At 43.5% G+C, this 17,240-nt stretch overlaps 1 protein-coding gene across 7 annotated transcripts in view; it reads right to left on the bottom strand.

Annotated features, from left to right (window-relative positions):
* Positions 1-17,240, bottom strand: part of SYNE2 (spectrin repeat containing nuclear envelope protein 2) — a 196,589-nt gene that overhangs the window by 18,947 nt on the left and 160,402 nt on the right. For 6 of the 7 annotated variants that reach the window (XM_026849688.1, XM_026849685.1, XM_026849686.1 and 3 more), the window contains 3 exons: positions 16,935-17,090; positions 13,155-13,313; positions 12,016-12,182 (listed from right to left, as the gene is read on the bottom strand). In XM_026849688.1, coding sequence (XP_026705489.1) covers positions 12,016-12,182; positions 13,155-13,313; positions 16,935-17,090 — 482 coding nt within the window. Of the gene's footprint in view, positions 1-12,015; positions 12,183-13,154; positions 13,314-15,687; positions 15,711-16,934; positions 17,091-17,240 lie in introns of those variants that run through there. The other variant, XM_026849692.1, reaches the window with a different exon arrangement.

Below are 17,240 nucleotides of genomic sequence, written 5' to 3' on the forward strand. Positions count from 1 at the left end.
ACATTAGTCTAAGTGGGAGTTTGTACTGTAATATGCCACAGTGAAACTAAAATGGGTATCTATGGTCTGATTTTCCTGCTGTGAATTATGTTCAATATCTTCTTTGCCAACCAACAGGCCTGTTCTGATCAGCAAGGCACCACTCCACCAACAGAGGCAGAATTTGCCCAAACCACAGGTCCAAAATCCTGGGCAAACAGATGCTGATGGGAGGAAAAGGCCTGAATGATGGCCACTGTAGAATTTACAGGACCACAATATTAAAAGCTCTTCTAAACAACACACTGAAATGTGCAGAGATATGCCAGACTCTCCTGGTGGGTGAAAATGAAAAAAGCAATCCTGAAGAGGGAGAATACCCAATGGCTAGAGAGAACTGTGCAGCAGACAAGCAAATGAACCATCGAGACCATTTGCTTTTGTTACAGCTGTTTGTAGCACAGCTGTCAAACTTCTGACAAACTTTTCATTATTTCCAGATTTTTCAGTATATTCCCATGTCAAAACCCCTTATCAGCCCCTCGAATTATCCAAGTAGCATGTTTGTACATTTTGTTAAATTTGTCCCCATGAGTTGGAGAAATATCTGTTAAACTATCTCACTGTTCCCAAATCTTTCCTTGAAATTGTCATTTATTTCAATTCCCAACAAAAATTACTAAAAAGCCCAACACTGGGGTGACACTTCTCTCTTCTGACTTCAGACTGATATTGGAGCTTGACATATAGACCTTGGTAGTTAGTGGAGAAAACAAAAAATCTAGATCATGATTTCCATCAGACCTGTCTTAAACATCCAGATCACAAGATGAGATGAACTGTACCAAAAAGAATGTATTTCTCTTCAGAACTGCAATGGTCTACCCTGCTCTACTACAAACATCAACACTGCAGATGTTGAAGTCAGGTGAAATCATTCCCTCCCTGTCCTAGGGAGAACTCACTTCTTAGACAGCCCCACTTCCCTGTGCTGTCCTGTCCTCCTGGCTGCTGGCATCTCTCTGATGTCTAGTTCTGTCCCTGTGCCCTGGAAAAGATTTTTAGACCTTGCAGGTGATTTTTAAAATGCAAATTTCTGAAGTAAACTCTAAATTACTAGCAACTACCTAGATGAGTCTTATTATCTAGGCCAAGTGCCGTGCAAAAAGTTAAAAGTATACATCCTGAAAAGGCAAAAACATTCCCAATTCATCAGCCACCATCACTGGGAACTGTCACCAGAGAAAGAAAACCAGCAGCTGGGACTGGAAGAGCAGCTTGTACAAGGGGATCCCCACATGGCCCAATATTCAGGAGACTGTTGATGGGTTTGAAATGAACACTAACATTGTGCAGGTTAGGACTGGGTCAGGGTAGGGGGGATGGGATCTCATCTAGCGCAGACAGGGACAGATTACACCAAGACAGAAGTGCCCTGACAGAGTACCTGGATGCTGGCTTCATGCAAAGGATCTGCACCTCCTTGCAAGAGAAATGAGGAGCTTCCTGGCCCACCATCCTGCCTGCTGCCAAACTATCCTAGCAGGTATTAGAGGAGAGGGGTCCAAACTGCCTGTAATAGAGTGGCTTCTGTCATTGCCTGTTGCAGCACGTGACACAATGACAAAAGATATGGAGCTAATCCATAATGAATATGCCACTCTAAGCATCAACAGATCTTATTAGCAACCTTAAGTTCATCAAAGAGGATATGTCTGTCAGCTACACCCTTGATTTAAGATAAAGCACTTGAGATGTTGGAAATGATCCTGCTGGTTTTGTTCACTCCTATTGGTTACTGTGAAGGTACAGAGTAAGGCCAACAAATATGGGGTCTCATATTGGCATAATGGGAAGCACCTTCCCCTACCTCTTGTCCCAAAGGACCAGGCAGTACTTTTGGTTGTTTTACAAGGAGAGCGAGAAGAGCACAGTCCTACACTAGGACTCCTAACAAGTTAGCAACTCTGCACTCTCCAAAATGTAAAATTAGTCTTGTCTGGTTGATGCAACCCTGCAAGCCAGCCTGAAGGATTTGGCCCAAGTCCACAGTCCACCTTGTTCCTGCCTTGCACCTACAAAGCCACCAGCTGGTGTAAAGCGCAAAGCACTGCCCCTGCCCCTTTACACTGATGGTCCTTTCCACTGCTGCAGCTGATAGAGGAAGCCAGCGGATGACAAAAGCATTTACCTGCTATCACTTTCCTTAACAAGCTCTGTTCTGAGCTCTGCTCCTAAATTCAGCCCTGTATACAAAAGGCATCTGGTTCCCAAGCAAACAGCTCTACATAAATCTTCCTGCTCCTGGTTCTGCTTCTATCAGGTGATACTCAATGAAGAAGTCATACACTTGTAACTGTACAGCACTTTCCTTTGCTATCATGGGCTGGCAGTAATTTACTCAGGAGACCTAATTCTTCCTCCACTTTATCCCCTGCCTCTGTTCCACCAGTCAATTTGGATCCAGTTGGTTATGATGGTCAGCAGGTCCTGTGACTGCCCAGGGCATGTGGTCCACCAAAGATGGGTGATTTGGGAACCCTTCTCCCTGGTGAGATGGGATGATATAAGCTCTGTGTTGAGCACTGAAAGAAAGAACCACTAGAAGAGCCAGGCCTGAGGAAGAGTCTGAGCCAAACATCTCTGCGTGACTTCAGGCAAGCTGGGAGGAAAGCAAGGCTTGATGGCTGCACTATCCCTAACTGTATCCAGTGGCAATTTATTCTCTGCATATTCTGTGATGTTCCTCACTAGAGCTTTGGAAATGTCTCTCTGGTGACTTGCACACGTTGGGACCATCTGATGCCACAGCTGACCTGCTGAGACCACAGCTTACTGTGCTGCTCAGTGGCATCTCTGCTTCCCTGGACTCCCTTCTCTGTCTGTATCCACCTGTTTTCCATCCTGAAGTTGCATTACAGAAAAATTCATGGGTTGCAAGACATCTTTCTTCACTGTGCATACTGGTTAACAGGTGGGTGAATACAGCCAATTAAGTCCAAAACAAAACCAAGGCATGTTAGATGATAAATAAATGTCTTTATGACACATTTCAATAAATTAAGAAGCAAGTTTTAAAGTCCAAGTGGGTTTTTTTGCACCAGAAAACCCCCTAAGAATATTATTTTTGGCTTAGAAATCACCTAAAATTCAAGTTACAGGTATTACCATAAATACCGGGTCTTTATCTACTAGTGCTATAGAAGCAACAGTCTTGAAGACAGCATTGCTATGATACTTTGAGCTTGTATTTACTGTCTAGCAATTGCTGTTATAGACACACAATTGTAATTAAGTAATTTAATCTGCTACATATTCTGGATAGAATATGGCATTTGTTAGTCATTTAACAACCGTTAATGCTCTAGGTCATTATTCTCAAACTTGAGCTAAGCAGCCAGAGAAGAATGAAAACCTAACAGAAGTTCACATTAGTAAATGGGAAGGCAGCCGCGTCCAGATGTTCACATTGGCTGATCTGCTCTTGTTGCAGTCAGCAGACACAGAGACCCTGGTAAAAGGTAGGGTTCTACACTAAAGCAACAGGCAAATGATGAAAAATTTGAGCATTCCCCTTGAGCACCCTTAACTTGCACAAAAGTCACAGGGAAATGCCATTTCTCTGGCTACGGCTCAAAGAAAAGCCTAAACCAGACAAATTACATCCACAAAAGTCTTACATTTGCAACAACCCTTCTCAGATGCATTTCTGCACACTGCAAGCATTCTTGCAAATTACCTGCTCTTTGCATGAAAGAAACCTCATGAACACCTTTGAGATGCATCCTGAAGGGACTATTTATCCAGAAAGACTGGTCTCCTGGGAGCTGGGTGGGGGTGCACAGGGCAAGCCACAAAGCCTGGGGGCAAAAGCTCCCCCCACGTCCAGGTGACCGCTCACAGCGAATTAACATCAGTTCAAGTGCAGCAGACAAAACGAACTCCTCCCAGTTACCCAGAAGGTGGAAGAGGCTGCCACCACTGTTGATTGAATTTTTCCTTTACAAAGCAATTCTAAAGGTTATTTGGCCGAACAGGCAAAACTTTCTGTTTACTGAATAAAGGCCTACCTATCCACAGTTCACTTCCCAATCAGAACTCACCTGCCACCACTCAAAAAAAAAAAAAAAAAAAAAAAAAAAAAAAGTAATAATTTAAAAAATCCAAACAATTATCACCACTGATCTAAAAAAACCCAATAAAATCAAACATATCTTGTATTTTGCAATGGGTTCAGCATAAAAGATGTCCTGATTCAAAACAGTGCTTAGACACATGCATAAAACGCCTGGGAAAAGCCAAACAAAGCCAGTTTCTAAATGTCTTCATTTTTAGACCAAAATAGAAGTGGCAGAAAAAGGACAAGGCTAGTAGATTATAATTAAAAGCTGGCTGAAAAAGTGAACAGAAGGACTAACTGACCTGACTTGAGATTGGATTTGGGTCTTAATACCCTGATGAAGTTGCCAGCATTAGGTTACAAGAGAAATGCATTAAACTGTTTCAGGCTGAAGCACTAATACACAGAATATTTTGTAGTAACTACTCAGTAGAAGGCATCTCCAGGTTGACTGAAATGTATTCATACAAACCCCAAGAATTGCAAAATGCCTGCCAACTGCATTGAATTAGTTGTCAAAATGCTGCAGGAAAAGGCACAGGAAAGCTCAAATAAGGTAATAAGAAACATTCAAATTTTAGTGTCTGAAGGAATGAAAAACATCCTGGTAATATATTCGAAACTCTCCTTCACAAGCACAAATGATGTTACATACATTTCTATTTAACCTAAGAGGAGCAGAAATTGCCCTGCCAGCTGATCGGATTGTTTACAACCTGGTAAATGAGATGCACAACCCAGGAAACCTTTGTTCAGTAAGTTGCAGGGCAAGCTTAACCATGTGAGGGACAAAAGACCCGTTTTGAAGAGGTGATGTCAAAGGCACATTTTAGGCCTTCGTAGAAAATGCAAGGACGTTTCTCTGTGCATCGCCCGGCCCTGGCACAATGCGAGGAAGCCCCCGCGTCTGGGGGCTGTGTTAGCACGGGGAGCGGAGCAAACAGCGGGTGCGCCGCAGGAGGCTTTTCTCGCGTTACCCTGCCGGTGAGTCCAAAAGGTTCCCCACCGTCTTGGGTGTAAAAGCCCCAAACACGGCTGATTTTAAGCGAGAGGCCCCTGAGCTCTATTTTTCCTGCTAACGCGTCGCATCTCCCACTCATCCACTTGTCCAAGGCGAATTGCGGGAGCCGCTGGCGCAGCGGTGCCCTGCCCCCCTCCACCGCCCAAGGCCGCCCGGTCCCGCTGCGCCAGCGATGCGGGCTCCAGCAAAACCCACCCCGACCAAACCCGCAGCCGCTTACCAACATGGCACTTACGGTTCGCAAGAATAAACCATTCCTCAGCTTGCAAATCCCAAGCTGCAAGGGGGATCGGCTGTGCAACCACGGCAGGCATGGAAAAGGAAACCCCTCCTCCACAGATGCCCTATTTATTCGCTGCTTTAGCATCCAGCGTGGGGGGGAGGCTCGCCCGTTCTCCTCCCAGACCCCCGGAGCTGGGGAGACACTGTAGCTCTCCCCAGTTTTAACCCCTACGTTTTGGTTGGTATTTTACCTGGCAAACGGCCGCATCCCTCCTCAGAACAAAACCACGAGAGCTTTATTCTGACACAAGAGAATTAGCACGCAAAGAAGCGCACACAGAGCGGCTGCCCGCGGCTGGCGACAAAAAGGTTGCAGGCTGGAGGCTTCGGCATCCAAAAGGTAGATGCAGTGTTCACTTCTTGTGCAAAAGAGGGATTGGAGCCTCAGACCCATATGATTTGCATCAGCAGAGTCAAATTGAAATGAAATCAAAAAACCAAGAAAACGTACATCCACGCACAGGCACCACGCACACTGATATATCCTTATTTCCCCCGCTTTTCTTCTTTCTCGCCTTTACCATTATATCCCAGATATTTAAATACAAATTAAATCCCCCACACACTAACCTGTCCTTTCCTTAACCTTCCAGTGCAGGCAGAAGGCCTTCAGTGCAAGTAGCCTGTTACGCCGGACGACAAAATAATCCCTAATCTTCATTTATGATATTGTTTGTGGAAAAATACACTGTCATGATTTCTGTGTTATTACAAGCAGAGATCACGGGGTGGGAAAAAAAAGGCGGAAGTCAGAGAACCTTGGATTAAAGTCACTCCCCACCCAGCCAATATTGGGAAAAAAATAAAAAAGTTATGATAATCCCACAAAAAATGTAAAGAATGATTTTGAAATCTAAGTTTTTTTCAGTTTTCAGGTAATCTTCTGCAGTCCTGTATTGGCTTGCCAATAGCTCACCTTGAATATATGGCAGGATAAAAAGAGCCTGGGAAGACAACACACACCGAGAGAGGGCTTCAGATATTTGCACAGGTAAATTATGGCCAGTTACCTTGACAGTTTAACCTAATTACGGTCTGTGAAGGTTCAAAAATGGTAGGTCTGGGAAAATGGGGAAATAACCCTCCCATCTTGACAGCCAGACACTGGGAATGGTGACAGGGTACAGAAGACAAGGACTCTCCTTGCACCACCAGCTCCCCCTGCTCCCAGTACACATTGCATAACCAAAACAAACCCAATCATCCTTCCTGATACGATAATGACTCCTGTCACAGCTTTTGCACTGACGAGAAGCATAATCCCTAAAGGACAGGTAGCCTGGAGAACACGGAAAGAAAGCAGGCACTTCCTGAGTGGTATTTCAACCACTCTTTTTTTTTTTTCCCCACCAAAATAAATAGAAGAAAAATTTTACAGTGGTACTGCCACAAACCACTATAATTCTGCTGCACGTGGCTGTATTGTTTACCAGGGGGCCTCCCTTGCCATGCAATACTGATCTGCAGCAATTTAAAAAGACCTTTGAGCTTGGGAGTGCACCCACATTGACTGTGGGCTGCCCAGCCGCAACTGTGACAGGGTAAGACAGCACATCAACATGGGGTTCCTGACGATGTGCCCTGCCAAAGGGTAACAAAATGTGGCAGAAAATAAGTAAGAGGACCAGGTGAGAGGCAGTATGAGTTCACTCGCTCCCCATAACTACCAAGCTGGGGCCTGCTGCTGCCAGAGTGGCCACAGGGAGGAAGGGGAAGCACGGAGCAGTGGCTTTCTGGAGCTCCCCAATAAAACCTTTGTGGAGCCCCTGCACAGCACAAGGTGGGGGTCACTGGAGAGCTTCAACTCTTTCTCGTTTTACTGGAACCTGAGCAGTTTCAGGCAGTTTGGTGATTTCAGGCAGGCTATGCAAGTAACCAGCTGAAAACACCTTGAATCTCCCAAGTGCGATGTGGGAAGGAAGAGGCTGACTTTGGTTGTGGCAGTTTAAGATCCCTGGACCCTGCAATGAGAGCTGGCAGCTTGTGAACCCAGGGAAAAGACCTAGTTGTCAAGGATTCACATTTAAAAGAATAAGAAGGCACATTTGGCCTTACTAGCTTCCTTGTGTTTTCATGCTCACATTCATTTGAAGCCATTCCTGATACATACACAAAAAACGTGCCTTTCTCCACAAGGCTGAAAACATAGACCAGACTCACCAAATAAGAAAACACATCACAGTGTGTCCACAGCCAGAGCAGCTAAGAAATGGCCTCTCCCACAGCTTAGTGGCAGGGGAACAAGCTGCAGGATGTCCAGAGATACAGAAATGCAATGTTTGTTACTGTAGAGACTGGTTTGCAGAATCAAAACCGATGGAGGCAGACCCAAAACTGCAGGAAGCAGCCCCTGATGAAGCTGGTGGCTTTAATGAAGCCTCAAGCGCAATCCAAAAGCTTTGCACAACCCCAGGCAGCACAGACACCGTCCTGTGACATGTGGTGCCCTTCCAGTCTGCCAGCAGGCACTATGCAAACAGCAGCGCTGAAGGCAAACACCACCCCGCTGGGCTGGGAAGCAAGTGGTGGATGGGCCAGGGAGGGACACTGAGGAACACAGCTGTGCACAACAGCTCCTTGGCAATCCTTGCCAGTTAATGCACGGCCAGGGACTGCCACCCCAGGGCATGCCAGGGATGTAAATCCCACTCCACGGGTTTTTGGCTGTCTACCACCCATGTGCAGCCTGTGCACTCCTTCCACTCTTTCAGGCCTTCACTTGGGTGCATGCACAAGCATGCAGTGGTTTCTTCTGGCAGAGCGCTGCTACAAGGCTGGTGATGAGAGAACAAAAGTGAGAGATTTTGTGTCCATTTTTACAGTCAGCACAATCCTCCCTTTCTGCTTATTAGTATGTTTGTACTCCCCCTCTATCAACAGAGACTTCATCAGGAGAACCTCCCGCAGTAAGAGTATCTTCCCAGCTGAACAGAAATTCAATTGTTCTCCTTTCCAGGCATGCTAATGTCTTGATAGTTACTTTATCCCATGAGAATTAACATTTTGAGACTTCCAAACTTGCACCAAGCCACCGTCTGGCTGCAATGCATGTGGCAAAGCTTTTATCACCGCACGAGCTGAGCACAGGGATATAAAGAAAGTGTTAAATTCTGCAAGTGCAGCCATATGGCAAATCTGAGCTTGTCACCATGAACTAAGTGAATCACTTCAAGGACTAAATGGAGAGCTCACCTAATTTGCCCACCTGACCCAGGATGTTTACTGGTTTAAAAAGGTGAAATAAGCTATCAAGAGGAATGCTCTGTATTGATACATTGGCTTGGGGCTGGTTTGGTTTCATGCTGGTATCACACAGCAACACACTGCAGTACGGAAAAGATAAAATGTTACTCAGGTTTCAGGGTCAGCCACGGATACATTAGAAACCACAGAACTGAAATTGGCCATAAATCTCAATTAGACTCCTTTGTGGATACAGACCATAAAGTGCTTGTTTACTAGAAATATTCAGTGCCCAGAATGGAGGACTGATTTGAACACACAGCTATTCAATATACATCTTCTCCTCCTACTCAGTGCATGGCTATGAAGTTTATTTACTGCCCAAGTCTTGCTCTGCCATAAAGACATGGTGAGATTTGGTTCTTGACCCTATGACGGATGGCCACTGGGGACCAGGGAAGTGGTGCAGTGGGCTGTGTTTCACCCACAAGTATAAATAAAGGCAGAAGCTGGTTATGGGTTTAACAGAAAGTGCTTGAAGTCATAATACTTGTCAAAAAAAAAAGAGCTTCAAGCGGTCACAGATTCAGTACCCAAAAACTCAGAAAACTTCAGTTTACTTGCTGCAGCTATTGATCCTAAAAACTGGGAGTAAATCCACCTCCTTATTTCACAGAGGTGCTGGGAAAACAAGTTCCTACAAGCATTTTTTTCAGGAGCAAGGTATGATTGCCTCTCTGCCATGGTCGAAATTAATCGTTTCCCTCCAGGCAGCGTTTTCCTACCCAATTGCCTCAAACCTTCCAAGGCCCAACAGCAGTCCTAGCCTGAAGCATCTCCTCCATCCCTTTTATCTTCACCAAGAAATGAGGCAGTGCCCAATAAAAAGGGCTTTGCCTGGGTATGCTGCCAGGGCAGCAGTTGTGCAGTGCTGCAGTCTCTCTTCTGCCAGGCAGCAGTGGGTGCACAGCCCCCATACCATGTCCTACAGGATCCACCCCCCAGAGCCAACTCATCCCATCCACTGAACAAAACTAGTGATGGCAGATGTTTGAGATTGTGTGAGGATGTCTGGATTGCGAGGGCTTCATGCAACAGGGCCAGCACAAATTTACCCAGAACTCAACTTTCATGTGCTCTTTCAACATAGCTTAAATATGATTATTTTTTAAAAGTTTTTGCAAAAACTGAAAAGGAAGGAGACAGTCCATCAGCATGGGGCATCACAACCCATGCTCACAGGTCACCCATCTCGCCTCCAGCCCAAGGCTCCTTGCTTTGCTCCCTGTCCCATCAAGAGGCCCAATTTGCAGCACATCTGTGATCAGTAGAACTGCTGACTCCTCCCCATTGCCTGAGCTTAAGAGAGGCTACACAAAAGCACAGGAGGAGCCTCCTCTTGACTGCCCCAAAGCATACCTGTGAGTGAGGTGGAAACTTCAGACAACTAAAGTCTCATTTAATTCCTTCAGAATTCAAATTTCAGTGGTAAGCCACCACTATAGCAGCAATCTCAAAACAGAAAGTTGGAAGGTTTCAAACAGGTGGTTATTTATTACTGAGCAGCTGAGAACAGCTGAGCTGTGAGCCAAGCCCAAGCAAGATGGATGAAGTGAGGGAGATGTGCTACATCCATGCTGCAAAATGCTGCAATATACTGAACCTCTGTTAGTATTAAAATCGAGAAGATCAGCAGTGCCCACTGGGCTACCTGATAACTAACCTTGGACGACTGAGGGAACTGCTTAAAACTGTGTTTTGTCAGGTCCTTCCAGTTCACTACCCTGGTTCAGAGCACAAAGTTGGAAATCACAATTAGAAGCTGGCATGTTCCAGACCTTTTGGTATTCAGAACATAGGAGCAATCATAGAGCATCACACCAACTCCCCATTAGCTGCAATATCCACTTAGATATCCAGTACTGGGGGCTACCTTGATGCTCTAGGCAAATCTGCATTCATGTACCTCAAAGCACCATCATACACTTGTCTGAAGGTAAAGATTTAAGACATCCCAGGTAGACAAACGAGTGCTCTGTTGTCACAGACTACTTGAACAAAACTGCAAGATCTCTAATATCCCATCAGTTTTTTAGCATGTTCTCCTAAATATTACTAGAAATGTGCCATGTTTACCTCAGTTTTAAAATAGTGCATTTTAATCTGCATTTTAAAATTGCTACAATTCAAAATGGACATACAGCGGAACACAAATGATCATAAAAGTGCTTTAAAAGTGGCGTGTTACCATAGGATGAGGACAGAAAAAGTGCTGTTATAAAAATGAAGCTTTTTTTTCCTACACCAGATCAAACACAGACACCTTGATGCAACCATTGCAAGACTATCTGCAAAGTGTTAGATCTTCAGAAGGCAGCTTCTGCTTAATCATTCACGGCTCATGTGTCACCATTAATTCAGATATCATTCCTGATTAAGATCCAGCACACTTGGCACTACATTGTCACAGCACAACCACCTGCCTTATGCATCCCAAATGTTAACTGAGCAAGAGAGCGTCTGAGGGCCCAGTGAGGGGGGTTACAGGTGTAACAAAACCTTGGGAGAGAAGTTTAGACCAATACTAATTTGGTGTTAGCCTTATTCTTTCTGGATTACTAATAAACTCAGGCAGGCAGTGAGACCAGCCCAGCATCCTCCTCCCAAGCTGTTGTAGAAACTCAGAGATAATAGTGAAATGGGATCGTCTCGGTAAGGCTAATACTAAAATGATCATGATGTTCTTAACTCTGTCAAGTATAATAAAGATGTTTAATCCTTTAAGAAGAGGTAATTTCCTAGACTATGCAGGATTTTGTTTTAGTTTCAACTGATAGTGTTTTCCATTTCACCATCATGCAGAAGATCCTGAATTTAAAAAACAAACTCATGGTATGATCTTCCTGTTGTATTTAGGAAAGAGACTGAGTAAAGAAATAGCACTAATATTAAATGCTTTTGAATGTAAAAAAGGAACATTATAATTATATGAATCTGACTGTCTACAGAGACAGGTCAGAAATCTATTCCCAGTATCTGTGCATTCAGACATTGTGTAAAATAGAGGCTTATATTAAAACAGAAGGCTCTCCTAAAGAATCCAAATGAACTCTTACCATATTGCCTTAAAATGAAGTTAAAATTCAACACTTGAACACAGAAATCACTTTGACTCTTTACATAGCTCCCATGATTAAAATTATATTTTATACAAATTCTTACACCATGTCCTCTATTATTAGACAAATTGAGACATTTGGTTTTGTAACACAGCAACAAGTCAGAATGAAAAAGCATTAACTTCAGTTTAATTTGACTCTCAACAATACATTTCAACAAAACTGAAAAGTATGTCAGTCTGTTTCTGATAGTTAAGGACACTAGCCTCTGATTTTTACCTCATATAAAATGTTGAAAACAATTCTCTTACCGTGCTCCAATGACATCAAAGAGATGCTGCCAGCGATCATTGATTTTGTTGAGTTTATCATCTATTTCTGCAACTCTGCTCTTGTTGCTAGCCTTGATTAACTGATCACCCATTTGTTTCAAGTGAAGCTTATTTTCACTGAAGAGGTTTATTTCTTCCATGCAATCCTGATAAACATAAACAAACATTGCTTAATTCCTAGGCAAAACAAAACAACAAAACTATCTGTTTCTTTTCCCACATGTGTGATGTGAAGTCAGGTTTGGCTTGATGGTTGAGGTTTCTACATCAGCATGTAACAAAATGTTTCACTTAAAACAAAAACCCCTCGATGGAAAAGCAGTCTCACAATAAAGCCACTAAAAATAAGCAGCTTAAAGACTTTCAAGTGCCAGGAGTAAGTAGTCCTTAAGAATAGCAGTTTAAAGTTCTAATTTTGTCTCTGCTTTCCTGATTTTTCAATCAAGCTACCTCAAAAGAACCCAAATTCAAGTCTAGGATGGTTTTATTTTGTTGGTATTCTTACCTAGAGGGGATCTGGGATTAGATATCGAGACCTTTAAACTATGGGGAGGAACACTGTAGCAAAATAATGGTCCTGTTTAAAATCAAGCTAATATAAAAGTATTAGAAAGAACTAACTGCATGGACTAGCAAGGAGAAGGGGCAGAATTAGGTTTTATTTTTGGTTGTGGTAACTTCTTGTTTGCCTTGCATAAAACCTACCCCATTCTTCAATCTCTTCTTTGCCCTCTGACTACCAGCTTTATAACCGCTGACATGGGTGGAGGTGGTGAGAGCAGTGAGATGCTCCCAGGAAGCTGCTGATGACCAGCCTAGAATAAGCTCTGAGCGAGTGCTGTATGTGCACATGTGCCCAACAACCCAGAACCCCCGACCCCCCCGCAATTCCCATACCTCACACTCCATTGCTTAAATGCAGTCACGTTTTACATTATGCTCCAAGTCTGAACATCACTAAGGTAAGAGCTGAGGCTAGAAAAGCTCATTTTCTCACAAAAGCCTGTATATGCTGGTTTTATATCACGTATCACTTTTGAGAGGCAAAGAAGAAATGAGCAATGGTTTCTCTATAACGAGCTATCAGACAATTGAAGAAAAGTGGTGCTACTACTTACCTTCTGCAATTTGTCTATCATGTCCTCAATGCTAACATCTGCAGTCTGCAACACTTTGCTTTCCATCTGTACCAGCCAGGAGCACAGCTCCTTATTCTTTTCGTTGAACACAATCCAGGCATTGAGCCTGTCCTCGATCTCCTGCTTACGCAGAGACACCTATGGATAAGCACACACGTTAGCTGCTGGCAACATCCTTCTCAGGAAGGAAACCAGCAATTATGAGCCTTCTAATTTCTAGTCTGCATTCGATCATATTTCATTTTGCAGGAGCAGTTATGAAGCATCTCTAGCTTTCTCTTCAAAGCCAGAAAGCAGATTGTTATTACATCTTATTTTGGATAGCAGGGCCAAAAGTTGACTAGCAAACACCAGATTCTCTCCCTCAGAAGAATTAAACTGAGTGACAGCTTTATAAATAATGAGCTTATATAACAATTTAAATATTACCCAGTGAAAACCTGAAAATGCCAAAGAAGGAATATAAACTGTTTAGTACCGTCTCATATATAACACAAGAAAAATAACACCTAGGTAAGTTCTCATTTTTCTGCAACTGTAAAAGAAACTTTGCAACTACTGACTGCAATTATTTTATCTCTATAAAAACCTCCCTCTTTTCTTTCCACTTGCTCACCAGTTCTAAAAAAAAAAAAAAAAAAAAATCATCATCAAGAATCTATCCTTTTCATCAAAAACTATGTTTTTGTTTTTTTTTTTTCCTCAAAATTACATTTGCCAGGCCAGATAAACAAATTGTCTAGACAGAAAAATTAAGGTCTGATGCTGCCTGAACCAGCAAAGCTAGTATCACTGCTCCAGTATCTCAAAAAGAAGCAGGGTCACTCTTTTACTAGTTAATAGTACTTACTTTTAGTACTTAACCACTTTCATGGATTCCTGTACTAAGATATATGGCAGAAAGGAAGTAAAAAATGGTACAAGTTCTACTAAAACAAACCAAGACAAACAACTCCTCACCAATCAACTTTGTGTAAAGACTGAGCATAATAACATTTTTCTTGTCTTGGATGTGAATGGCCAGTCTAAATATCACCCCATGGCAGGAAACATTCCCTCTTCACGTCTCACATGCACCTTATACAGCATAAGAATCTGCAAAATCCATTACTGATTCTCCTAATCTCTAACACTATTCTGTACCTCAGAGTGAAGTTTAAGTGTGTAGTGTGGAAGCAAGACCAGCTGCACGTAACACCAGGATCAAAATAGGAGGCACCAATTGATCTGCCATGAAATTGCTTTCATTGTTTAAATTCTGACTTTTTAAGGAAGGGATGGGAAGGTGAAAATAATTTCTAAATCTTCCATGCTGATCTAAGCAAAGAGATGAGGCCAAAAGCACTGCCTTGGGACACAGGGAAGCAATTTCCAAACTTCTCAATGGGAGGAAGTTTTCTGGAAACCCCAGGGACTTCAGAAAGTCTCCCTAAGAGGCCTTCTGCTCTGGGATGCTTCCTCTTACCCTCAACTGCAAAAGTATGAAGGGTAAATCCCTCATCCTTCCTCTATCACTTGCAGCATCTCCTCTGTGTGGAGACAAGTTAACTTGGTCAGTGGAAGAGACCAGCATGTCAGCAAAACCATCATTAAATCCTGAAATGATCCTGACTCCATTTTTGACTCTGTTTTGCACAGGGCAAGGCAGGGTTTTAAGAGCAGGAAACACCTTTTAGCTGGCTAAGCAATACGGATTGCGGGTAAAACAGGAATGAGCCAAAAAATCCTAGACAAGCTTCTAAGAACATGAACCCTTCATGCCAATGCTTTGAGCACTTTCGCCTCGGACCAGCTGTTCCGGTATCAGCCCCACTTTGCATCTACAGCATGATGCAGGAGCCATCTAAGCATTTCCAAGAGAGGCTAAGAGAATATCAAGGCACAGGCCCAACCTGACGCTTGTGCTCATTAGGACAGGATACTTGTTGATAGGAATAGTTAAATCTTTGACCTACATGTACCTTGCAAGGGCAGCTATGTAAACGCTAATCCCTTGAGTGCATCTGCTCACTAAGTGTGTTTGTGTCCCTGCCAGTCCGGCACAGGCATCTGGCTGCCCCTCTCCCATGGCCATGACAGCTGCAGCCGCATCTCGCTCTTAACAGGCTTTCAGCTCTCTGCATTCATACTGCAGATTTTTCTTCACACAGTACATCTTGACTCCTCTAATTTGTTAGCCAAAACAAAGCTGTCATGCTAGCAGCAGAACTGATAAAAGTCTACTTTCCTACCCCCATGTCCAGCACTGAGCATCAGGGCAGGCTCTCCGGAAGCTCATTAAGGCTGTGTAAACATTTTGGTACATCCCTCGGCTGCATTCCTGGATAGATTCCTCCCACTACAGATTTCTGTGTGCCTAATAATCACATTAATGTCACCCCTTTCTTCTCTCTAAGATAGACTGAACGAAACGTTGCTCCATCAGGAAATGAAAATGGAAATTCTGAATAAAATCTAAACTTGAATTACTACAGGAAATTTCTACTTGGATAGACTGTAGCACGGCACATACAAAAGATAGCTTAATTTCCAGGGCTGTTCACCACAGTTGAAACAGCAGGCATCAGCAGTTCATCAAAAAAGGAAAAACAACAAAGTTCTCTCATTTATAGGCTTAACTACAGATTTCCATTAGGAAAATGGTTCAGGCATTTTGATTTAAAAATAATTTCTCAGGAGGGGGAAGGGTGTCTCTGGAATTATTTCCAGAGTTCAGAAACAATAACAGAGAAAACACTGGTTCCAGATCAACCATCCAATGTAAGGCAAAGATGCTAACTTATTCCTTGTTGCAATGCAAAAAATAAACCCAAATAACTATTTCATCACACCAAAGTTTGTGAAATAAGCATAGCTATTCATTACTCTGGCAATATTCCCAAGATTGCTTCACCTTTGCCTGAGTAAGGCTTAGACACGAAATACTACCTCACTTCCATACTACTTTACAAGCTACAAAAGAAAAGCTATTGACTTGTGAGTAAAGAGAGGGAAGAGTTTGGCTTGCTGGTATGTAGAGCCATCCAGAGTAATTCAAGACCCCGAAGTATTTTACTTTTCCCAATCCTGTTAACAGAGCAAAGTAAACACACATTCAAACTGCATAATAACCTAATAAATCAAGTTCATGTGACTTTGTTGGTAAATGCTCTGCAACAATTTTACATGCAGCACTAAATTAAGCGGAATATAGCAACAAGCCACAAAGGATGCAAATGTTTCACAGTATTTTACTGCTACAGAAAAGACAAGTAAGTTTGCAATGTGTTTAAACCCAAGGAGTCACTATTTAAACACATTTAAGTTTTCTTTATAATTTCTCCTGGCATTTTTTTTTTTACATCAGATTGCAAAGACCTCCCCTTTCCTTTGCCTGCTTCATGCCCTCAGGCATTTCCTGTGTTTATCCCTCTACACCCCCCTCCCCGGCACCCCTTTGGCAGCCCAGAACAAAGCCACCTATTTCAATAAACAGCTGTATTTGAGCTTTGTGAAATTCAGACACTCACTAGTTACAAAGGGTTTGCAAGAAAAAAAAAAAAAAAAAAAAAAAAAAAAAAATCACAGCAGTCTGTGTCCAGGAAACAAAGGACAAACTTCAGCCCGGGTCAGCTGCACCGGGAGAAGCCCCATCCCCACCCAAGTCTGCAAGAAGTGAGCCAACGCCAAGAGAAACCCCGTCCGTTAACCCACCCCCCCTTCTCTGCCAGGCCCTATGACTGCCCCGCTATAAACCCCCAGGGGAGGTGCAAGACTTACTCGCAAGCAGAGCTCTTCCCACTGCTTGTGCAAATGTTCAACCTGCTCCTTGAGCACCATCATGTCCTCGGTGAGGATGCAGTGAGCCAGCTCCACGTTCATGGCCCGCAGCTCCTTCATGTTGCGGGCCCACTCTGCCAGCGACTGCTCCAGCTCCTGCATGGAAACGCACCCACAACAAGCCTTGGCACTAAGCTCCTCTGGTTTCCAAACCTGCTCGTTAATCCCTGCCTGGCCTGCGGGGGAGGAGAGGAGGGGACTGTGCAGCCGCCCGTGCGGCGCTGCCCGGCGGGGTGCCCGCGGAGG

Source organism: Athene cunicularia, assembly GCF_003259725.1.
Source record: "Athene cunicularia isolate RWA chromosome 5 unlocalized genomic scaffold, athCun1 chr5_part1, whole genome shotgun sequence".
Classification (NCBI taxonomy): domain Eukaryota; kingdom Metazoa; phylum Chordata; class Aves; order Strigiformes; family Strigidae; genus Athene; species Athene cunicularia.